This window comes from Drosophila hydei, unplaced genomic scaffold (genome assembly GCF_003285905.1).
Source record: "Drosophila hydei strain 15085-1641.00,03,60 unplaced genomic scaffold, DhydRS2 tig00008119-arrow-pilon, whole genome shotgun sequence".
Lineage (NCBI taxonomy): Eukaryota > Metazoa > Arthropoda > Insecta > Diptera > Drosophilidae > Drosophila > Drosophila hydei.
Window position 1 is genome coordinate 6,857,335 of NW_022045830.1, and position 25,651 is coordinate 6,882,985.

Consider the following 25,651-nt stretch of genomic DNA (forward strand, 5'->3'; position numbering starts at 1 on the left):
GTAACAAACGGTAAACGCACACGAGCACACACACAAACACAAACACACACACACACGACAGCAGCGAGTACGGCGAGCACTCGGCGAGTAGCTGCCAGAGTCACGACAAACGAACGTTAAGCAGCGGCGACGACTGACGGGCAAACGGCAACTGAATAGCGGAATTTGATTTTACCAACTAACTCGCACGCAACGCGAACGCCTCGCATTCACATGGCCAGGCGATGCTATCTGTATCTTATCTGTCCACGGGCCCAACAACAACGTGGGTGCGAGAGAGCGCGCACATGTCGGCGAGTAGCGAGTGCCATAGCTGCTGCCGGGTGTGAGCGAGAGCCAATGAACTGTGCACGCAGCCAAGACACACCCCAAATGCCGTTGCCACTGGCCGTTTATCGCGCACGCACACACTCACACACTCACTCACTTACTCACTCACTCTCTTACTACCGCTACATCGCCCTCGTTCATGCTCGCGTGTTCGCTTGCTCTCTCTTTTTTTCTCTCTCTCTCTCCTTCACCCTAATGTTTACAGAGCGCCATTGCTCCAGTTCTGTTGCCGTTTCTCTTTTAGCTTCTGCGTGTGCCACGGCTTCAGCCTCCCTGCGCGCGCGCACCTATCGCCCTGGTGTCACCCGCCCAAGCCCCGTCCCCCTTCACATTCTCTGCTATTCTTGCTGCTGGGAACTGTTTCTGTTTATTATTTGGCTGCTGTTGTGAGGCGCTCTCAAGGGTTTGATTTGTATTTGTACTTTGTGGGTCCTTTGTGCCCGCTTCTGTTCGACCGCCCCCGCTGCTGAGGCTAAGGGCAACAGAAACCGTTACCGCTGTCGTTTGGTACGTGCCCGTGCCCGATTCCACAATGTTCATAATAATAAGGCTACTTCTATCGTACACTTTTGAGGGCTGGCTGTCTTTTTACTGGGTGTCAAGGGCGTTTTGTTATCCCATTATTCTCCGTTAGCCGCCATTGTTGGCTCTGCTTCTTGAGGCTTGAGGCGCTCCTGTGCGCGCCCCTCGACTCTGACGGGGACTCTGCGCCCGCCCTGCCTGCCCAGCCCTACCATGCTGTGCTCTCGATTGTGCACAAATAAATAAATAACTGTTCTTTTTGACGTATACCCGCTGCCTGGATCTGTGCGCTTCTTCCTGACTTTGCTACCCCGGCGACACCCCTACCCCTACCCTTCCCCATCCAATCCACGGTCTGTTTGATTTGCTCACTCCGGCGCAGTTGGCAGATACTTTTTGCCAAAACGCTTGGAACAAACGATATTTATTAAAATTCACAACAGCTTTTGTGCAGTTCATAATTTTGGTTTTTATTTCGCATTTGCCTGTCGGAGTTTTTTCGTATTTTGTTTTTATGCTGCGTGACTCAAATGGGGTATTAGCGGAGAGGGGCAAGCGGATCTAACCAGACAAAATGGTTTTCTTATTGTGTCAATCGGATGTGCGAGCAGATTATATTACTTATTGATATTAACCTAATACTTAAGCATCCTATTTACGAACTACTCTCTCTCAGTTTCGGCAAGCAACTAAATATGATTTGTTCTTATAACCTTTTCAGAAAATAAAGATAAGATAAACGTTAGGCATCTTGTTGTTTAAGGAACAGATGACATTCGATTTGCAATTGAGAAAGCATTCGAAAAAGTTTATTAGATTAGAGCTTTGACAGCCAGATAGACGGAAGTGCAACCTTGTAATCTCTACAAGTGAACGCTCTCCAAAAATCGTCCACTTCAGAACTCAGACTTTGTCGAGTTGGCAGGCGGCAAATGCACTTTGAAGTTATATAAACTGAAGAGAAAAAAGCGACTTTCGATTAGTTTTGGTCGAGCACAGCACTCGGTGGAGCGCCTATTGCCAGGGCAGAAGCTGAAGTACTTGCGTATGTCACTACTTTAGAAATATCATAGACCATTTATAGACGCAATGGTATGGAAAATGACTTCTGTGGTGCACACGATTCAGTCGGAAAACCCCCCGGTGAATAACACCTGCCAGTTTATGTTGCTCTCTGACTCTGGTCTGTTTTATGTTGATAACCTGCGACCAAAAGGGTTAAATTACTTTGGGTTTGATGTTCTGTTGTCCTGTAATTACATTTGCGTCACTGCAGGACTAGCATTTGGTCTAACTAAAGCCCATTTTTATCATCAATAACCAATGCAGGGCGAATGGCAAATGCCAAATGGCAAATGGCAAAGGCCACTCTTCTATTGATGACATGATATCTATTTTGGGGCGCAGCGTTGTGGGATTTACCCAGGCACATTTCAATTATAAGAGAAAAAAAAAACAAAATTAGACTTTCGACTTGCCTGCTTGATAGCTGCCGGGACCGGGCCAATGCGCAAAAAGGGGCTTTAACATAGTTGTGTGTTATCTAGCAATTGGAATGTTTCAAAACAAAATGGCGAACCTCCACATAAGGGCTACGTGCCGTAAACTATGTGTGCTGTGGTTAATTGTAGTACAACACGAAAAGACGATATTTCAAGAAATTACTAAATAAAAACTCTTTTACAATTTTGGCTTTCTTTCTTGGTTTTTTATTGTATTTCCTCCATTTACTTTGAGCGTAATCTGTCAAGTGTCTGAATGTCTTGTATCCTTTGATGGCCGAACAACAAGACTTAATGCTCAGCATTCGTGAAGTCGCACGCGCACACAAAATTGATATGCAAAGCATTCGAAGGCGGCCAAAAGTGCCACAAATCTACACCTAACGCACACACACACACCCACACTCACGGACACATAGAGAGCTGTAGCTACATGCACATTCGCATCCTCATTCACGTCCGCGCCCTTGTTGTTGTCACATTTCCCTTTTTAAGCAACTACCAAAAAGTTCACAGCAGTCGTTGCAAAGTTCAGAGCCATTGCTCAGTCGCCAACTAATCCGGCCTAATCCCGAAACATGACGAAATGAAATACGATGGTGCGTAGGGAGCGCCGAAGATGTCGCTGCCTGCAAATGTTGCCCCTATTTCTTCCCATCCATCCCATGACGTCGTTCTGTTCTGATCTAATTTTGTATGCCTTATGAGACGCGCGACGTTGGAGTCGGAGATGGAGATGGAGTCGGAGTCGGAGTCAGAGTTGCCGCTACCTCTGCCGCTCTTATTCCCTTCGCTGAAGTGGGCAACTCTTTCGCAAAATGGCGGCATTGATTTCCTGCCCGCCTGCCAGCGAAGTCAATTTTCAGGATTTGCGAACGGCTTTGCTGGCCAGCCTTACATTCTTTAGCACAGATCTCTACGGAAAGCACTTCCCGCAAGCAGTCAATAAACTATACGCACACACACATACATACGCACACCCACACATGAGTGTGCCAGCTGCTCAGTGGCTTTTTCCGGCTGTGAGTGGCTCCGTCGTTTGTTTGTATTACTGTGCGTAGCATGTCCTTGTTGACATTGCCAGCTCTGTGGCAGCTAAAGCAACGCCTTGCAAAGTGCCAGCTAAAAAATCAGTGGAAATAAACCCACAAAGCTAGTGTCCCTATCAAGCGGAATGTTTGAGCACCGAAGCCACCGATCGGAGCAGAATCGAAGAGCAGTTCAATCAGCTTCCAGCAGCCAAGCAAATTGCTACACTAATTAATAAGCGCAAAAGGCAACAATTCAGAAGAAAATGAAAAAAGAGCATCAGCTTCCACCAACTGCGGTCCAAGCAGCTGGCAAGTGGTTGAGGCAAGGAGGACAGCCGGCAGCTGGCAGCTGGCTGTGGCAGCCACGTTCTCTTGCGGCAGCATATCGATTTAAATTAATTTTTGTTAGAGAGATGCTCAAGCGAAAATCCTCCATTACCGTAAAGTACTTGTAACAAAGTCCCCGGTGCCATGATGTCGCATACATATGCCGGACAAGCCAGCAGAAAAAAAGAGAAGATATCGGGAAAAAATACAAAATAAAAGGCCAGGCTAGCCGCAGGTCTCGGACTGCTGGAGCTGGCAAGGGTCGCAAGGTGGTACTAACAAATTAAGCGACACACACATCGTGTTGTGGACGCCGCCGGAAGTAGCAGGACCAGCGAAAATATGATGACATTTCCATCTTGCGGACACAAAGCGTCCGTGGCCAAAAGTTACATCGATTGTTGGCCAATTTATGCGCGGCACGTGGTGTGTGTGAAATTTCCATTTGTGATGCCGATGCTGAGGAAGGCGCTGCCGCAGCATCCGTGCTGCAGCATCCTTTGTCATCTTCTCACGCACACACACACTCACACACTTATACACTCGCACTCTCTTTCCCACCTTATCTCCAGCCATTCCATGACCCATTCACTCGCCGCTGCACTGCGGGTCGCTGATTGGCTGCGCTCTCGCCACTCGCTACTTCATGGACACGCCCAACGAGTGCTGCGTCTCGGGGGTGTGGCCTGTTCGAATTTTGTGGTTACATGCGCAAAGGTCTCGCCAGAGTGCGCACAGATTTCCCCAGCCGCAGGATGCGTTCTTCCATGCGTGCCCCTCTTTGGCTGTTGCACATTTCCCTGTCCGGCGGACTGACGAGTGGCGCGTTCCAAGATTGGCTTTGTGTGCTCAACAGCAGCCGAACAGCTGTTTGGGATTGTTTTGATAGCATTTTAACAAGAGAGTTGGCAACACTAAGAAGAAGAAAGAAGAATGAAATGAAAAAAACGTGGGCATGAATACGCAACACAAAATTGATAGCCTCAACTTGTGGCATTTAATTAGGCCCTTGCATTACTTGGACTTTGAGCAAAAGTAAAAAAATGGAAGAAACACTTTAAGCATTGAGCTGCGTGAGCTCGCTTTTGTGAATAGAAAGAGAAAGTCAAACTAAAACCATTTCTAAAGGCTATTAACAATTAATTTATACACTTCAAATTCAAGGCAATTCACATTTGATTCAAATTCATCATTATTATTCTTACAAAGGGTTGCTTATGGTTCTCAAAAGTTAGTCAACTCCTGAATAGTTTTAACAGCTTGACATTGCTATATAATATTATTATCTAGATTTTACCTTTACAACTCTTGATTCTTGCCTCCAATTTGTAGAGAACATTCTTCAGTTACAATCATCGTGCATCAATCATTGATTGTGCTTTGTAAACGCGATCTCGACTGGCTTCCTTTGGCTGCAATCATTGCTCAACATAGGCGGCACCACATCAAAGCTGACTCTGGCTGGCACCCAACCACCCAAGCACCACCCAAAGCAAAAAGCGGACATCAAACAAAGCGCGTAAAGAGTAAAAGTAGAATAATATACATAGATATATATATATATATATATATATATATATATATATATATATATTCATATATAGATAAATTTATGTATATATAAAAGCACTTTCAACAGTTGCCGCCAGCAAAAACAAAATGATCTCAGCCATTGGCTGACACATTCAAAGCACTTACATGTGTGTGTGTGTGTTGGTAGGTATCAATGTGTATCGGTGATACTTATCTTGGCTATTTCGTATTTTCGGTATCGATTCCGATAAACGTTTACAGAGCAGCCGCGTAATGTTTGTACATGTTTGTCTTTCGCAGTTTCCGTTTGGACGTAATTAATTAATAAATCAAATAAACAACAATAAAAAGAACTCTAAGAACAACAACAACAGTGGGAGAGCTATGCATTTGCCACTTATATTCATCATCATCATCAGCAGCAGCAGCGAAATAAATTTGTTGAATTCTTATCAGTTATCAGCCCAAATGGCTGCCATGAAATTGGTCGAGTTTCTGGAAGGGATGGACTGAGGGGGCCACGAGTAATCCATCAATTTTCGGTACAAGCGAAAAAACGTAGCTGCAGCCGCACATCAGAGACGCCGCCGCCAATGTCGAAAAGTTTGATTTTCGGCTTTTTATGCGCTCGAATTAAAATGGGGATTACAATATCAAAATGTTTGCTTATGATTTATAGCGAGCCAAAGACAGCAGACGCAACCACAACAACTCTCTGACACCGTCACTATGACTGTGACACCGTCTCCGTCTCTGTCTGTCGGTATAACTATATATATATATATATATATATATATATATATATATATATATATATATATATATATATATATATATATATATATATATATAGTTTCTATATCTATTTCCCACATGAAGATCTCAAATCCCCATGCCCCGTTCCGTTTCCATATGTTCAGTTTAACGTGCTGCATGCGCGGAACGTGAGAAATGTGGGCTGACTTAGTGCAGTGGTTCAGCTGCGTAAGCCACATGGGCTTTGGCCAGATCAAAACGCCATTTTCCATAAGGCAATGCACTGCAAGGTGGCCGCTGACACTGATGCATGCCACTGCCACTGCCACTCTACGTTGCCTGTCTAAGCAAACACCCATACGAATGTGCCCCACAACTGTGAAGATTTCCCAATCATATTTGGTATAATAAGTATTTCCATATGCATTCCGGGTTCTGGGCTCTGGGCTCTGGGCTCTGGGCTCGGGCACTGGGCTCTGGCCTGTGGGCAGGTGCTAAGTGTTAGCTCACTTTCTCACAGGGTGGGGCATGCAGTGTTTGCTTAGCTTACGATTGTGTGTGTCTTCGGATTAGGGATCATGTTTTAAGTTAACTACTGCATTTACTTTGGATTAAACGTTGGTGGGCGTGGGAAGCAATCGCAGCTCTCAAGGTCTTCACAAAAAAATTGAAGCTAGGTGGCAAGGTGGCCGCTGACACTGATGCATGCCACTGCCACTGCCACTCTACGTTGCCTGTCTAAGCAAACACCCATACGAATGTGCCCCACAACTGTGAAGATTTCCCAATCATATTTGGTATAATAAGTATTTCCATATGCATTCCGGGTTCTGGGCTCTGGGCTCTGGGCTCTGGGCTCGGGCACTGGGCTCTGGCCTGTGGGCAGGTGCTAAGTGTTAGCTCACTTTCTCACAGGGTGGGGCATGCAGTGTTTGCTTAGCTTACGATTGTGTGTGTCTTCGGATTAGGGATCATGTTTTAAGTTAACTACTGCATTTACTTTGGATTAAACGTTGGTGGGCGTGGGAAGCAATCGCAGCTCTCAAGGTCTTCACAAAAAAATTGAAGCTATAAAAGGATTACATAAACTAAACAGAAAGCATTTGATTGATTTGGGAAGTAAAGAGTTGCGATAAGTAAGAAATAATATACTTATATATCAATAGAAAATATGCAAATTATATGAGAACTATATTATTATATAGTAGAATATATACAAAATAATGTTCCTCTTGACATATATTTTGTTAAAGCATTGTAAAAAGAATTCATAGTATAAAATAAAATGTTCAAAAAATTCTTTAAGAGTCAACAGATTCTCTTACTTACTGGAGCTGCTTTATACCCAGTAAAAGGAACAGATTTGTAGTTTCAAACTTAAGGTTAAAAATTTATAAAAAATATCGATTAAAATTAAACTAATAATTACTAAAAATATATTATATTTTAGTCCACTCCAAAGATTGTCTTGCCTGCATTCAGTTAACGAAGAAGATTCCAGAACTATAACTATAACTGAAGCTGATTTGTGGTCTCTTAAGATTAAATGTTTCTAACAAAGTATCGAACAAGAGTTAGACTAAGAATTGCAAAGTATATATTATATTTTTGCATTATATTTTTACTTGCATTCAGCTAACGAGCCAGACAATGCAAATAATAAGGAATCCGAAGCAGCTGAATGATATAATATAAATGGAACTGGGGGGTGGTTCGCCTGGTACTTTGACATTTGAAAATCAGCTCAGAGAATGCTTACGAGTGCGACGGCACTTTGTTATTTTTATATTTTCAAATTATAAAAGCAAAGGCAGGCGGCTTTGTTGTCACACTTGGCTAGAGGTTTGAGTGGGGGCGGACGAGGTGTTCGGGGCCGTTGTTGCTGTGGGGTTTGCCCCGTGTGCGTGTGAATCCTTGACACGCGCGGGCGCTTTCAAAATGCAAAAATAAATAATTTCAATTTAAATTCGTTGTTGTTTTTAGCCACATTGATGTGAGCAGCGGTAGGGAAAGGTGCAGCGGCAGGGCAGGCACAGACACTTGGCTGTAGTTGTTTTTAGAATTGAAACATACGTTCCTCTCGCATTGTTTTCATTTTGATTTTAGCATAAACAACAATGCAGGGTAGACAGCGCGGCGTGGGAATTGACAATCGGCCGATTGGCGGGGGCACAGCCGAGCGTCAGCTGTCTTTAATTTCGCAATTATGTGCTTAACTTTACAGCCCTGGCCTAAGCCGGCCACTAACTACCAATTTGGCTACTGTTCACATTGCCATTGGCCATAACTGATTCCGTGGAGCTGGCGTCCAGTTTGCTGCTGTTGTGCTGGCTGCTATCAGCAACAGGCTGCGGCTAAGCCAGCTTGTCAATTTTGTATAAAATTTATTATTTTATTTGCGTCAGGTTTTTCTCTGTTTGTGTGTGTGTGGTTCAGTGTGTTCTCTCTACTGTTGGCAGCAAAAATTATTTACATTTTGCTTATTGCGCCGGTTGCCCAGTGCCCCCTGCTCCTTACCCCTTGCCCTTGCCCCGTTTGCTCGCGAAATATATTTTGCAGTTGCATGGCCAAAGGCAGACCACTGTTTGCCCTTGTTGTTGCTGTTGTTGCTGTGGTTGCTGTTGCTGCTGCTGCTGCTGTCATAAAGCGCTGTTATTTGCCCTCGAACAGTGCCTGCTATCACGGAGAGTGCCATAAAACTTGCATTGCATTGCACGCAATCGACAGCGACAACAACGCGACATCGACAGAGAAATGTTTGCTCAATTTATGACCCACAGGCGCTGACGTCGTCGCCGTCTGGAGGGCCCCGGGAGACGCGTCCGTCTGTCTATCCGTCTGTCCGTCCGTCCGACAGGGTCAGCAGTTAGCACTTACCAGTCAAAAGTCTACCCAGTCACCAGTTGCATTTGCTGCCGGTCATATTAATAAATCAGTTGTGTATACCCCCCAAAAGAAAAATTAAAAGTTAAAAAAAATCAATTTGCCATTCGCTGGGTCCCCAACAAATCAATTTGGCAGCTGATTGGCGGTCATATGATGATGCCTCATTCCACTGACAGCCGCTGGACACTTCATTGACAGCCGCTGCTGCGCCACGACTATTGCGAATTTTCAACTCACTTCACCTTCTACTGATAGAGCAACGCATACCTTGGACTCCAGTCGACGACAACGCGGCGCATGAGTAATGCGACTCAGGCGAGGGTGACCAACGTGAAAGCTGAAAGCGAAGCAAATGAAGCAACAAAATTCAGCAACAGTAGCCGCAGATTAAGAACCTTTTAAGGGATTCATGATTTTAATTTTTTCCTCCCGTCGACAACGCAGCTCGAACAGAGTATCTGAAGTATGTGTATGCTATATGGAGTTTATGTACTTTCTGAGGAAACTTCCTAAAGAAAAATTAGCATATTGTGTGATCATATTTTGGCTTTTTATCAGCAAAAATAACTTACTGATTCTATAAGATCCAGTGAAACTTAAATTCCTTCAAGCCATATCAAATCTGATTTGCCGTAGCCTAGATTATTTGGTAATAAAAATAGAGCGTCATATTAAAATAATTTAATATCAAAGTATTCAAATACAAATCAAATATAGATTGAAGATAAGAGAGACATTGAAAGATATTCTCAATAGTGCTGTGTCTGTATTTAGTTCTAGTTCTAGATGTTGTTTATCAGATAGAGTATTCCGAGTTCGTATCATGCAAATTAATATTTTTTCTTATTTTTTCTGGCAATTCTGTTGACATTGTTGCGTTGCAGGACGTTTGTTTACTTTGCCATTGGCCTGGCAATTTGGCAGCAAGGACACGCACGACAACAGCAGCAACAGCAGCAGCATTAGTAGCAGGAGCAGTTGACGAGTGCGTATCCTGGGCCGTGTGCTACGACCGTGTCCTGCTAGATATCCTGGTTGTTTGCTTCGCGCATTAAGCTAATTATGGCCAAATAAAGCGGCTCGAATTGAAGCGCGCGCTCTGAGCAAACAGTTGATGAAACTAAACGAAACGAGACCAGAGGGGAGGCCGTCACACAGGATGCCAGCACTTAACTTTAACAACAGCCTTGGTTTCCTCTAGCTGCTCAGTCACTGTGGTTGCGTTTTTGATTGTTTTTCAATTTTCTGCATTGTTAAACTTTTTGTTTCCTTTTCTAGTTGGGATTGTGGGGCATGTTTAATTTGCCGAGATGTCACGTGTCGCCCGGACAACTGCAAGTGCAGGCATGGCACGTGTCTGCTCTGCTCTATTCTGTTCTGTTCAATTCTGTGCTCATCCCATGCACCAGCTGTTTAATGTAGGCAACGGCAATGGCAAATATTTAAGCAAATCAATTTTGTATGCTCGCCCATTGCCCGGGCGTCGAATGGGAAACGTATCAGACATTGCGCACGCCCCGCTCTGCTTGGCAGCAGCTTCCGTCAGGACCAGTTAGCGTCCAGCCACGTGTCGTCGTCGACGCGCCTCCTTCGTTCTCGCTGCTAATCTATCAAACGCGCGTTGGCAGCCAACCAAATTGAGTTTGTTTGGATATCATTTTCCGGGCTGTGTCTCTTGCTTCTTGTTGTGCCGATAGCATTGCCCGCCTTTTGGCTACCTGCCCGCAAAGCCACTGCCAAAAGCAACTTTCACTTGCCCGCTTCCAGCTCAGCTCCCGTTGACGCTTCGAGCCAACAACTTTTGTGCTCCGTTCCCACATTGTGCCGGCGCGTTGACGTCAACGTCAATCAAATTAGTCTGTCCTTGGCGAGCGCTTCGACGCTTGCCTACCCATGCCAAAGTTCACACATCAAATGTTTTCCAAGGGTGGCTTTTATTTCCCTACCCCGGCCTTTGCTGGTGCTAACTTGCGATTTGCGTTTGTAAATGTTTTTCTAATCAGATTTGTCTGCTATACACGAGGGAGTGCAATTTGTTTTGATGTGCCAGGCGCAATCCGTTTAAGTGACATCTGAGTGTGGGTTCAAAGGCAACGCTAGCAATGCCTACGGCTCGCATAATTGCTTTTGCTCTTTTGCCAGGCACAGAACAGGGACACACTTGGAAACTTTTCTTTGCTGTGAGAACATATGCTTTTGTCACTATTCAGTTATAGCTTTCGAAATGATTAATATTTAACGCTGATCAGTGATCCAGTGACCCATTGTAATGAGATCCGGTGGGCATGAAGAACTTTTCTAGTATAAGACTGATCTTGTTCAATTCTATCCACATCTATATTTAGTAGCGGGCCACCCTTTTTCATTTCTCCTTAAACACTTATCCAGAGTGAAATTCTGGATAAAAGTCAGCTGTTCCCAGGGCTAACATATCTATCTAAATACATCACAAAGTTGGCGCCAACATTTCAACTGTGTTCATAGCGTACGCAGAGCAAAAACATTTCCAGTAGCCAAACTGAACTGATATAGTTGACATTTGCTATTCTCACTCAATGGAAATCAAATCATATTTATATATGGCTTAGATATCGTGCGAGCCGAAAGATATTTGAAAAAGGCAGGCAAATGCTTCTGTCAGTATCCGGTTTTAGCTGCAGAGCTGCAGAGTGACACACTCGCTCTACTCGATGGCAATCAGACGAGTTTTGATCGATTGGTTTTTAACCCCGCCATTAAACTAAAATAAATAATCATCGTTGACATTGTAAATTCATAAATTAATAAAGCAACTGCAACTGCAACTGCAACTGCAATTGGCAATCGATTTATTACATCGACTCTCCAAGTGCCAACAGTCGAGTGATTCGATTCGTGCAATTGACCATGGTCACAATTTGTGCACAATTCTGCGGCCCTCGGTCGGGTGCATTTTTCATTGTTCATTTTTGTTTCGCAGCAAAGCAAATTTTTGCCATTTTTCAATCGCATATTTTTACTATTTTACTTATTTCTTGTCTCGCTGGGGAATTAGATTTTAAGACCCTTTTGCGTTTGCCGGATTACTATTATTTAGCAAGATTTTGCCATTCTAATTGATTGTTTGCCCATTCGACGCCAACGACGACTGGCCGCCACCTCCTCCTCCAGGGCCTCCTCCAGCTGTGCTTATCTAACTCTGGGTAACCTATCGATCTATGTAGTTATCTATTTCAGCTCCACTAGGAGTTATTCAATGCGCACGTCCCGCCTTTGCTTCGATGTACATATGCTCATAATATCCATTTAGATATTACTACCAATCGCCGGCCCATGTGCTCTGCCCACTCCGGCTGCCCTGCCCATTTATTTGCGGTGCGCATTTATTTGTGCATTACACTGCGTAAGCGCACTTAAGTTGCTTTTAAGCCCTGGCGCCGATCCAATTGCGAAAAGGAAACGGGTCACAAAGCAACAACACACACTCGCACACACAAACACACGGAGGCAAAGCCAAAAGCCAAATGGCGCCATTTGTTGATGACTTGATGATTGTCCATTTTCCAGTTTCAAATGTAGTCTGTGAAAACGTGTTGAGTGCACAGGTAAAGTTGTTCGTAAAGAAAATATTAATTAGCATTGCAAACTAGCTCGGATGACACTAGTGGCGCCATCTATTGGTCACTTGTTTTTCTGCGCGAACTCTCTGATCTTAATAGACGGTTTGTGTCTTGGCTAAACGCGTTACAACAAACTGTACCAAATAGTAGCTACATTTGGTACACTAGCTTACTGTGAGTATACAGAGCTCAAAATAAGGCATCCATGCATAAGTAACGACAAAGCAATTTCCATTAATCAGCTACAATAATATAGAACTACAGCTTAGATAGGTATAATTCAGAATATATACGCTACGATTTCCCATAGAAGCAGTTATATCCTAGAAAACATTTATATATTTTTTTGGTTAAGTATTTTTTATTAAGCATAAAACTATAGACTAAACAATTTAGGTTCACTGAGTTAGAAGTTCAGAGGTCGTGGAGTTATTCGCTAATTTAGCATATCTTCACTTAAGATCCAACTTAAACTAAATATATACAAGTTAAAATACTTTGGATGAGTTGCAGCCTTAGTGCCGTGGCGTGATCTTTACTCTAAGCCCATCCTTGGGTCGCAAAATCAGTTCGCCGAGCAGCGTTAGATCTTCGCGACGATCGACAGACTCGATCTTGTACTTTCGCAGCACTGTTGAGATGACCGCCTTCTCCTCCAAAATGGCAAATTTCTGCCCGATGCAATTGCGCGGTCCAGCGCTGAAGGGTATATAGGCAAAGGGATGACGCCCGGCGCAATTCTCGGGCAAAAAGTTGTCTGGATTGAACTGTTCGGGTTTGGGAAAGACGCGCGGATTGCGATGCAGGGCATAGGTCATAATTATAGCCTGAGTTCCGGCGGGCACCAGTTTGCCACCTAAACCAAGATCAATATTAAAACATAATCTTAAACGAACGCCTAATGGATCACCTACCGATGGTTACATCTTCGCCCACCATGCGCGCCATCATGGGAACGCTGGGAAACAGTCGGAGGGCATCTTTGATGCAGCACTCCAAGTAACGCATGTCCAGCAGATTTTTCATTGTGGCCGGTGTTTCTGTGTCATTACCAAATATGGACTCCAGTTCCTCAACCACACGCTCCTGATACTCCGGATTGGCGCCCAGCAAAAACAATGTCCACGAAATAGCGGCTGAAGTTGTGTCATGGCCCTCAAACATAAACGTATCCACCTCCTCACGTATATCCTCCTATAAATGTGATATATTATATATATATTTGCTATAATTTCCTTAACGGGTTTTCTCACTTACGTTAGATAAAACTGTGCCCTCTTTGGAGGCATCAATCAGCAGATCGAGGAATGCCAAACGCTTCTTCTTGCCCAGATCATCGTAGGCATCGGGCATCTCGTTGTTGTTGTTGTTATTGTTATTGTTAGCCAACTCCGCCTTGCGCTCACGTATCACCATATTGGAGAAGCCGTGGAGCGTATTAATGTAGCTCTGATGCGTCTTGTAGTCCTCGGTGAGGCGGAAAAGCAAATCGCTTTGCAGCCAGATCTTGGCCTGACGACTCTGCACAATGGAGCCAATGCTGTGTGCGTGAGGGTTGTCAAACAGATGGGAAAAGTGTTGCATTAAATTGAAACTTAGTCAAGTGTTAGAGTGACTGTCTCTCTGTCTGTTTGTCGGACGGTCGCGTCGGTTCCTGTGACTGTCATTCCGTCAGTCTGTCCGCTTGTCTGCCTGTCCGAGTATCTGTGCGCTTTATGAGGCATGTTATCAGCAGCAACAGCAGCAGCATTTTCCATTGACATCTTAATCTCGCATATTTTTCGCTTGAGTGAAGAGCACCCCAAATACACACACACACACGCGCGCGCATACGAATGTGGAGTGTGTGAGTGGGAAAACATTTGACATTTGCACTGACAGCTCTCAATATTATACGCCCTTTCGCTGTCGCCCCTGATAACATTGCGCTTATAACTTGCACGATTGAATTCTAGTTCTTCGAACTGTATATTATTATATTATTTACTGTTTAGTAGTCCTTTTTAGACTTACCCATAGACCGCCTTCACGTACTCCGATTCGCTGTTGCTCTGCGCGTAGATTTTGCGACCCATGGCAGTTTCTGTGACGCAATTAGCAGCAGGTTATTTGATATGCTCTACATATGTAAAGGTGTAGCTGTGACATTGACACTTACCGCACACGATGTCCAGAGTGCAAAGTGTGACGTAGGGGAAAATGTTGAACGCCTCGCTGCCCAGCTCCACGGCCAATTTGCGAGCCAAGACGGCGCTTTGCTCGTTGAAAACATCAATGAAATCATCCAAAATTTTGAAATGAAAGGCGGGCGTCAGAATCTGCAAGTGGCAATTAAATCTATATTCATATTTATTTATATGTGGATCACTAAGTAGACTTACCTTTCTGCGAGAATGCCACTTGCGATCTGTGCTGGTGAGCAGGCCTGTGCCTAGCCAAGGATGCAGATAGTCATAGTCATGACTTTTGTTCACAAACTTCTGGCTGTTAAGTATGGGCTGTAAGGGAAAGGTGGTAAATATTATAGAACTCTCTCTCTCTTTCTCTATAATGACAGCCAGTGATTCTTCACTTACCTCTACGGTTTCCGGCTCGAAGAGCAGAACTCGCGGCGCGGTGCCCTGCCAGACGCGATTGATGCCAATGCGTGTGCCCCAAAGTTTTTGCATGCCTATCACTCGATTGAATAGCTCTGTAAAGCCATAAAAGATCACAAACAAAAAGAAACCAGTTACGAATTTGTCTCAATGGCCAGTGCTCTGCGAGCCAGCCGTCTGTCTGACTGACAGACAGTTAACGAGCGTTTAAGTACACATAAATAATAAATAAGTTTTGCTGTCACTGTTTGGACTGCCAGATGACTACCAGATCAGCTTGTACACATAAATTAGACCAAACAGTGTTTAACAATGGTAAGCAACAGATGGTAGCAGAGATCTCAGACGCCGCACATAAAATGCTTCCTCTACAAGCTATCCCCAGACATTGTACAAGACAATGATCTTAAAAGTAGTATAGAGCTGCTCGTATGTCTCCTGCTCCTTGAGTAGACTGAATTAAATTATGTAAGTGCTTTACTGGTAGTAATAGAGATTCATATCATATATCATATACCATATCAATACTAAACTTCACCTCCTGTCTAGTCTAATTCAACTTTTGTTTTAGGTTTTATTTTCAACTACAGAGCAATATACCCAAGTTTTCAGTTCGCGTGTGAAAATTGTTTGCGACATCAATTAAAGAAAAATAAAAACTTACAAATTGAGTGTGAGAAGCAATCAAGGCCGTCGTCATGTAAACGTTGTGTTAATTTTAATATGTTACACTTGTTTATCACGTAGGTAAACATAAATAACATAAGCTGCTCCGTCTAGGCAGCTTCTTGGGTTTTTCTTTTCTTTTTTGTTTTTTATGCCCTCTATTACGGGCCGAGAAACCTGAGCCGGCGCACGTTGCTCATGCAGCCCGGGTTTCTGGTCGTTTGTTGCATTAATTAAAACGATGACACACTCACACTCAACAACAACAATAACTTGGACACACTCACAGTCTCTTTCAGAGATGTCTAATAACGATTTTATGTAACCCAAAGCTCAAGCGTCAACCTGAATTTTTAAAAAAAGAAGAAGAGAAGCAACACCTCAAAGCGGCTATTGCTGCCCCTCTTTGGCTGACCGGGCTGCAGGTATGTGGCATCGCCTACTCTGACCGCCTGTCCAGCTCCCTTGGGGCCGCTTTTGATCAGCTCGTCGGAAGTTTGCATGTTTTAACATAGCAAAAAAAATAAATATATATATATATACAAAAATAGGTAACAATCAAATTTCCTACGTGCAAAAAAATAAGCAAAGAGAGAAGCAAAACAAAACGCATTTCAAATATTTTACCGGCTCACAGTATTCATTATGTTTTTTCGTGGGCCGTTGTTGCTGCTGACCAGCTTGTTGACAAACTCAACATAAAAAAGTCACTAAAAGTTTGACTGCCTTAAATTGCGTTAACAATTTGAATTTATGACGTGCTTCATGAAATGCAACAATTTGTCATTGGAGCCAAATTGTGGCACATTAAATAAGAAATAAAATCTCTTGTTGAGTTGCTAATAATCTATTAAAATGAACCAGGCCGAAGAAGATAGCGTGAACATATATATAAAATATAAAGGATATATGCATAATTACATATGATATAAAGGTTAAACTTTCGGTTCAACTGGCAGTCAATGCCAAGCGGCAAGCGGCCACGACCACAGAGACTCAAACTTAAGCGCAAACTCAATTCGAAACTCAAACTCAGATTGAGTGTCAGATTCAGCAGACTGAGTCAGACAAGTTGGCTTTGACTGCCAAATGTTCTTAACACTAGAACTTGAATTCAGAAAATCCGACGCCGGCCTTGGTATCTGTATACACTTCAAACATGTTGCCAGTCTTAAACAGCTTCTAGTTGGATAATTATGAATTGAGAATCTCTGACACTTGGGCCACCAAATCGACCTTGGGCCGACATCACTTGTTGCCGCGTCATGCCGCAAGTGGATGCTACTGTTTGGTCGTTCGAAGTGTTCTCAAATCATTTTTAAATTAAATATTAGAACACGCTTGAGTTAATTCAAGTTGTTGCAGCAGGGGCAGCCCCTATCGACAAGCATCCATAAATTACAACAACAGGTTCCTCGACTGCCTTGAACTGAACTGCAGACACATCTACGACCGGCAAAATAAAAAAATATAGCCAAGAGCTATGAGCCATGAGCACATAATTAATTTTCCATAATGTTTCTTATTTGCATATTTTACATATATTTTTTTAGCTAAGAACTTGATAAAAAATAAAGAAATAAAGAACGCTTCGTAAGCCTTATCTTCTCTAAGATTTCTTTTATTTATTAATTTAGGTTTTATTTAGATATATTTAAATATTTATTTCGCAATGATTTGACTGTTTTCAGAACAAGTTTTTCTTGGTCAATTGATTAAGCTTAATTTGAAGAAAAAAAATATTTGGACTTGTTAAAATTGCACTTAAGTCTTTCATAGGATCAGGTTTGGGCGGGGTTTTATATGACTTTGTTTCTTTTATAACATCCAAATTTAATTTTATACGTATCTCCCTCTAGTTCGTTCTATCCACAGACAACAAAGGTAATATAAATGCATTTACAATCAAATTTATTAATGCGAATGAAGGCATAATTAAACCAGTTGCGCAAATATCAAGAGTGTGCCTCGAAGGCAGCTAACTTCCGCTTCTGCTGTACTGCGTGCTACCAAAATCTCATCTAGCCAGAAAAACCACTTCACTAATCTCTGCCTGGCAGCAATCTCTAACAAAGAACCGACAACAAAGAACCAGACGTAACATATAACAAAAAACGCACCTCAAAAAGAATAGCGTTAGCATCATTTAGAAATTATATGTAGATTTCAATACTCTTAATATATTAAAGACGTGTTTCCTACACAATTAACATCTGATCTTGAACTTGACCAACTGATGAACCTATAGCTAAATATCTGCATATGTCTCTATATCTCTATGTATCTATGTATCTATCTATCTATGTATCTATGTATCTATGTATCTATGTATCTATGTATCTATGTATCTATGTATCTATGTATCTATGTATCTATGTATCTATGTATCTATGTATCTATGTATCTATGTATCTATGTATCTATGTATCTATGTATCTATGTATCTATGTATCTATGTATCTATGTATCTATGCTATGTATCTATGTATCTATGTATCTATGTATCTATGTATCTATGTATCTATGTATCTATGTATCTATGTATCTATGTATCTATGTATCTATGTATCTATGTATCTATGTATCTATGTATCTATGTATCTATGTATCTATGTATCTATGTATCTATGTATCTATGTATCTATGTATCTATGTATCTATGTATCTATACATCTATGCATCTATGTATCAGCTAATCTGTTTGTGCTTCTTGTGTTTCAAAATATCGTTTCCGCATTTAAATGTGTGTTAATTGATCTATGCTTTAATTTTCTTGCTGCTGCGGAACTATTATATTAGATTAGCCAAGTGAATTAATTCGAAAATTTATTGAACGTTCAAAGTCTGGTGCTTTTCCAAACGACTCTCAAGTTTATCAGCTGTTCGGATGGTTTTTAAACTAGTTTTGTATGCCAAGATCAAGATCAAGATCATGAGCAAGAGCAAGTCCAAGATCAATTCAAGCGCACGTCCGGCTCAGTCCCATGGCTTGGCTACGACTTTTTGGGAGTTTCGTGTGCCACAGAGTTTTATGACCGTTTATTTTACAATATCTCAAGTATTTTTTGTCGTTTGTTTTTGATGTTTAACTGTATTTATGATCGGCTACCGTTTTTATAGCTGCTTCAGTTCTTTATAAAGCTGCTTAACATTATTTTGAAGTTAATATCATTCAATCAGAAAATGTTGAATTTCCGCTATTTACACTAACAAAAAGGGCCTTATATGTAGCTTGGTGTGTTTTTCTTTTGAGTTGGTGAAAGTTTTTGCCAGCTTACTTCATATCAAGTTCAAATTTGGCACTGCTCAAAAAATTAAAATAATTATGTGATGCACACCTTCTACGGTTATTTATGTTCATTTTATTTTGCAACTGAGCCGAAGGTCTTATTACAGAAAATTAAATAGGTTGCAAAAATAAACACAACTCCATCTAAATTGAATAATCAAAAATAATATGATATAGTATAATGCAAAATAATTTATGTATAAAATTGTTTAAATCAAAGTCTTAATTGCAAAGACAAACTATAAAAATAAAATTTATTAAGCTGAATGCTCTAAGCCGCATACAACTTATTTATTGTTAGCGAGTGTTAATGCTGTTGATATTGTCAAAAAATTAAGAAATGACTAGTAATTATATAACTGAAATGAAGCTCATCTCTTTGCTAAACAATTACTCTACTCTGCTGAAAGTCATGGCAATTAGCACATTTCCGAACTATATTCTTTGCGCATTTGGCATTTGTTTGATCACGTAACTGAACCATTCTAAAAATAGAGATTCCTTGATAGTTCGAGCAATAAAAGATGAAAGTGAAACTGAAAGTAATACAGAGTTCGTTAACATTTAGATCAACGAAATACGGAGCACACTCGTATTGATTCACGTAGAGAATCACAGATGGTATTGATTTTGTGTTGCTTGTCTGTTAATTAGCAACTTAAACCAAGTCTATGCTTCATTTGTTGCTAGTTTTATTGGCTTATTCAATCAGATCAGATCATATTTCAGGGTCCAGTCAACAAGAGGTCTGACATATAGATCAGCTACACTAAACTCACCGTCATGATCCACATTCATTTCGATTGCATTGCCCAGAAAGGGCAGTGCGGCAGGTCCTGGTATTTTTTCGATATATTTTACCCAACGCGAGCGTCGCTTGTTATAGACCACTAGAAATATGGTGATTGTCGCCAGGAGAAATATGGTTACAGGCGAATAGCCCGATATGATCTGAGCGGCTTTCGAGAGCAAAATGCTCTCGGCCATTAATGAACTGAAAACTTTTGAAGACATTTCGAGAGACAAAACAGTTTTACACTTGGCCAACAGCCTTTGGCATATCCTTCATAAATACACACAGAATTTCGAATTAGTTTTTTCTTGTTCGATGTTGACCCGGACCCGGCTTCGTGCTCTCTATTCGACACAAACGCTGCGAACTCCGACACACAACTAACAAAAAACTCGAGTTTGCATAAAAATTTAAAAAGAAGTGCTAAAATTTCGGCTTGGCGTTTCGGCTTTTCGAGCTTCGTCGCTCAGCTCGGCTGCTGTGTCTGTGTGAGCCGGAGATGAAGCCGATCGCGTAGACGCTGTGAAAAGGCAGTAGAAAATCTACTACTATTCGGCCTGTACTCATTTTTGCTGTAGTAGCAGTTGGCTCCAAATGCTATTGTCATTTTCTTATATACGTATTTCTCGAAATGTATATATATTTTCAACATGAGTCGGCGCTTTGCGGCGCTGTGGCTGGTGTTTTGTGGCATTACAAATTTTGCCATGATTTTTGTGCATTTGTGATTACATTTATTTTTTTGCTTAATACCTCGTGCGTATTTGAAAAAGAGCATATTTTGATAGCCTCTTGTCTCTATCCTTGGTTTACATATGGTAATAGTATTGGTATTCAAAGTTTGAAATTTAGCTAAGGTTAAACCAGGACTTTCTTTACGAGAAATGTGTAAATGCCTGTAGCCACGCCCACATGCCTATGACAGTTGTTGATCTAATAATTTTCAAGTCTCCCGTTATAAGTTAGTTTCGCTGCAGCTACTTTAATGATTATACAGAGTATAAGTCAGTTGATTAAGCCCATTTGCAGCATTCACACTCGTTTTTATTTTGGCTTTGATTGCTGCCCTTGTATTTGTCTCTCAAAACTCATATGCAGTAAAGTGTGTGGACAATTGCTTGACAGTTCTGTTGGATCTATGTTGGCTGTTATCTGTCGTCAGTCGGGGTTTGGGCTTAGAGTTTTGGCTACCGGCTTGGTTTGGGCTGCCGTTTGTGGCATTCAAACGTTGCAGTTGTTGGCCTACGAGCGCAATTAGCAGGTGTTTTTGGGATGAAATCGCTTTGATTCTATTAAAATCTTGGGCTGCCCGTCTGTCAGGTAGACAAGCAGTATATACACATTTCATTATATGAGTGCAATTAAAACAACTTGACTGTGTCATGTCCGCCACTAAAATTGGAGCGTTTATTTCGAGTGGTCAGAATTTTAAAACTCGCATCAAGTCGACTTTTTCTCTACTCTGCCTTCCACCTACCTCAACAAATCCGCAATTGGCCATTCGCAATTAGAACTTTATTAGATAATTACGCTTTAACTCTTAGTCTTAGTGGTCCAAGGTCGTAGACAAGTTTTCCAAATCAAAACATTTTGGCAGCGGGCTTAGTATAATGGAAAATATGTTCATGGTCAGGGCTGCCAGCAATTAAAGCACTGTATAACTGGTTCCGCATTGTATTCTATCTCACAACAATTTCGTAACAAATCAAGTTCTCTTGAAGTCTAACGTGTGTTATTTACCTTAAAATTAACTATTATTCAATCGAATTTTAAGTTTGTGGTATCGTTTTTATACCCAGCAATTATCGGAGGATCCAAGAAGGGAGGCATATTGTTACTTTATACAAATATGAGAAGTGCTTAAAAGTAGGTATATTTTCCATGATATTGTCGAATTTATATTATAGATATTCATTTTTTTAATAAATATAATTGTTGGTAAAGACATCTTCTAGTCGACTATATAATTTATTGATTTTTGCCAACTTAAAGCATAAACAGAAACCTAAGAACAAAAACATTTTTTTGTTTATTATTAAAACGATCCATCGAAATATTCTTGAATAAATTTACCAATTAAATGTGCAGACTTGGGTTCAACAGAACGTCTGGCATATTCGAATCGAAAAAAAAATTAAAAACAACTCGAATTAACAAAGGCTACTTTGAATAAAAATCAAACAAGTTTTAAATTACTTTCTTACTGAAATTGATGAGACAATCAAACGAGCAGAAAAGAGAAGAGAACGTGAATATAATGTAGAATGTATCAAAAAATATCTAAGCTTTACCTTCATGCTCTTCATATGACCTTGCCTATTATAATAGATACTAGCTCGTGTTATACCTGCGAGTATCTAGATAAATATCAATATGGCTCAGTCTATAAACTGTTTTATGCGCACTTCCCCAAAAAAATAATTGTTCTATCACGTTGCAGCCACAATAAAGGAAGTAAAATTTGGCCACAAATTAACAGCTTCTCTAATAAAAACCAGCTCTGTCAAATAAGCAAGTCACTGCGCGTTCAGCACATCGACACTTAAGACAGTAATCCTTTACTACCATGTTTTCATTCACGTCTGTATTTTCGACTTTATGAACATAACACATATGACTGTCCACAATTGAATAACCAGATTGCCTAAAAATAGAGATCTGCACAGATGATGGCGGGGTTTCCCCTTTTGTTTAAGAAAATTCACAAAACATAATTCTCGCTTAGCGAAGAAGTTTAAGTTCTGTACGGAATTGCAAATGATGTATCAAAAGTTATATTACCCAGCGCTTTAATAAGCTAAAGTAAATCTTAGATCTGATGTAATTTGTGCAGCTGTTACAAGTGCACCTTTAGCATGTATTGTCCACACAACCTTTTTATCTAAATTTATGTATTTATTAATTCGGGACGGCGCGAACGCCATTCCCGGCTACCAAAAATTACACGCACGAGTTATTCACATTAGGAATAATCGCAAAGGTCAACTCAGCCGAAAGTGCAATGACCAAGCCTCGCTCCGGAGGAACCGCCTTCGTGATCACGGTTAACCTCTACGCCAGGTAAGTATGCTTTTCTCCGCTCTGGAAAAGCCACTCCAATACGACAGCGCCACAACAGTTTGAGAATTATATTGTGAAAATGTCTACACAAGTGAAAGTAGCAAAAGCAACTAGATTCCTTGCAATGAGGAAAGAGAGAGTCAATGTTAAGGGTTGAAAGTGGTTCCTATATAAATATACTCTTAGTTTTACTGCATTGCATGATAGTGAAAAGAAAGTATAAGAATCTAAATATAACGAATAGATTATTTATATTTCAACGAAATATCTGATGAAATGATATAATTTATAAATATATGTATACTAAATATATATCACTAAAATTCTTTTGTACACTTGTTATTGTTATTTTTTTGGTAACAATCAATATAGGTAAATACCAAACTTCTGGATACATATAGGAATGGCAAAGGCCGATTATAAGATAAGAAAGCACAACAAATCCCAGCATTTGTACATACATACATACATATGTATATACATTCAATATCTGATAGCTGATAAATCCATTCAAGATTTATATTCAAGAACAAATGCTTATCAAAAATAAAAACTGATAAAACGAATTATTTAATTTCAACAAAATAAGTGATTTCTAGAAAAATTAACCATACTACTAACATTACATTAATAATTTTCTTTCTTTCCGCTGCCTGTAAGCGGACATCCCTCTCTTATACACAAGCAGAAATATGTTTGCCTGTTGGTGCATACACAAGCACACGCACACATACCCAATTGTTGGTAACGTATGCTTTGCCGTTTTGTTAGCTGTAGAAAATTTCACTTGCGCGCACACAATAATTCTCAAACGGTTCTAGCACTGTCATATTGGAGTGGCTGTTCCAGAGAGGAGAAAAGCATACTTACCTGGCGTAGAGGTTAACCGTGATCACGAAGGCGGTTCCTCCGGAGCGAGGCTTGGTCATTGCACTTTCGGCTGAGTTGACCTTTGCGATTATTCCTAATGTGAATAACTCGTGCGTGTAATTTTTGGTAGCCGGGAATGGCGTTCGCGCCGTCCCGAATTAATATATATATATATTTGTGTGAAAAACGTATTGAATACGTGACTACCGCTGAATAAGCTGTTGGGACACTGGGTCAAAGCGAACGAGCGTGTAGCGAACATCAATGCGGTCATTGTCCATGCATCTCTTCTAGTTTGCTTCTACAATATAAAAACTCTTGAACTTGATCTTCTTGCATTGAGTGTTACGGAAGAGGCGAAGCCCCTACGTTGACGACTACTCTTTATCGTTGATGTGTGTTTATAAGTAGAAACTGTTATTGGTTTGGTTCCTGGCCTTTGTTATTGGTGCTGTGGTGTTCCGTTGGTTTATTATCATTAGCCGCAGCAGCAAATTTGACTCACAAATACGAACAAATCTCTAAAATGTGTTGTTGTTGCAGCTGAATTGATTAACTCAAGTTTTGTTTTACGCCATTCGCATAACCGCTAGTGGTGCTAGCAACTGTTGCTTGCTGTGGGGCTGGCAGCATCGTCGATAAGGTCAAGTTCATTTCCGCATGGGCTCTGATCTTGGTCTCAGGGCAACAGTATTAGGCAAAGAATAATCCGGCGGTAATGATTGCCGTTTGGCAGCTTAGCAATGCTTTACACGCCTCGACTCGAGTTGCAGCCGTCGGGCTGATTATACCACTAGATGAAGGAAGTTGCACAAGTTTTACAACCTAATAAAACAATTTACTATTAGATGAAAAGTGTATGTGACGCACTTAAGGTTTCTCTAACTGTGTCTCGTTGGCTGGTCGTTCGTAATTACGCACGTAATTAGGGTTACAAGCGTACAATCTCTCTCGGTCCGTCGCCAACTAAGTATGTCACGCAACGAACCATCAAAAATTGAAGCCGAGCTCCCCCAAAACCCAACTGGTCTTTGGCAATGGTAACTCTCCACCGTGTGAAAACTAGGCTCCCCCTTTAAAGTTTTTATGCATTTTTAATGAAACAAATTTTAGCTCAACCTAGACAATGCCTAGATAAATTCTAAAAAGCCTACCCATTGTCAATTACCTCGCAATTCATTGTCAATGGTCAAATGCAGCTTCAATTTGTTGGCGCTGCTGCAATTAAATCTGGTAAAGAACTAAATACCATCGCCAGCAGCTGGCTGGCAACATAACCTTGGCCAGGCCAAGTCGAGTTTCAAGTTTCCTTCGCCGGCTTGACACAGATTTTTATACATATTGGTTAGATAGATCGGTGACTGCATTTGGCATTTCGCTTGCCAATTCAATCAACAGCGGCCACTAGCTGACCTCGACTTTCAGCTGGGGAGCTCAATATCAACAACAACAACATCAGCAGCAGCCACTGAGAATGCTCAAACATTCCCACATCAAATCAGTTTTTTCCAAATTAATAGAAAAATTGCATTTTGATAAGCAAAGATTTGTTTATATTCATATTGTGTGAACTTTTCGGCTAATTAAAATGCATTTTCCCAAGATGAAAAACTTTACGATGTAAAAAACTTATATCAAACATCAATCAATTATTAGAATTCTGTTGGCTATAATTACAATAGCATTTGAATGCATGGTTGAACGCTGAGCGTTGCATGTGTGTGTGGTTAAACATTTACGAGAGCTAAACACTTGAGCAAAAGTTCAAGAACATTTGTCGATGGTTATTGCCATAATTTATTTAGTTAAGCATTTAAAAACAATTAAAACAAAGCTCAAACATTTAACACTTAAATGAATACCTGATGATATGACACATTTTGCCCTATC

General features: G+C 41.0%; 1 protein-coding gene and 2 non-coding genes across 5 annotated transcripts; 1 reads left to right on the plus strand and 2 right to left on the minus strand.

Annotated features, from left to right (window-relative positions):
* Positions 1-12,839: 12,839 nt before the first annotated feature.
* Positions 12,840-22,934, minus strand: LOC111601970 (cytochrome P450 4c3). Of its 3 annotated transcripts, none has more exons than XM_023318844.2 (8): positions 22,793-22,934; positions 15,063-15,178; positions 14,868-14,984; positions 14,645-14,804; positions 14,500-14,569; positions 13,744-14,026; positions 13,401-13,680; positions 12,840-13,342 (listed from the first exon to the last, which is right to left on the minus strand). In XM_023318844.2, the coding sequence occupies exons 2-8, from the start codon at positions 15,153-15,155 to the stop codon at positions 13,002-13,004; spliced, it is 1,344 nt and encodes a 447-aa protein (XP_023174612.1). In that variant the 5' UTR covers positions 15,156-15,178; positions 22,793-22,934; the 3' UTR covers positions 12,840-13,001. The 3 variants fall into 3 exon arrangements, with proteins under 3 accessions (XP_023174612.1, XP_023174611.1, XP_023174613.1); XM_023318843.2 differs by lacking the exon at positions 22,793-22,934 and adding an exon at positions 19,818-20,196; XM_023318845.2 differs by lacking the exon at positions 22,793-22,934 and adding an exon at positions 15,748-15,979.
* On the minus strand, positions 22,734-22,899 carry LOC111602025. Its single transcript, XR_002751584.1, has one exon. It is a non-coding gene; the product is annotated as a U1 spliceosomal RNA (small nuclear RNA).
* An 819-nt stretch (positions 22,935-23,753) lies between the features above and the next one.
* Positions 23,754-23,919, plus strand: LOC111602026. Its single transcript, XR_002751585.1, has one exon. It is a non-coding gene; the product is annotated as a U1 spliceosomal RNA (small nuclear RNA).
* The last annotated feature ends 1,732 nt before the right edge of the window (positions 23,920-25,651 follow it).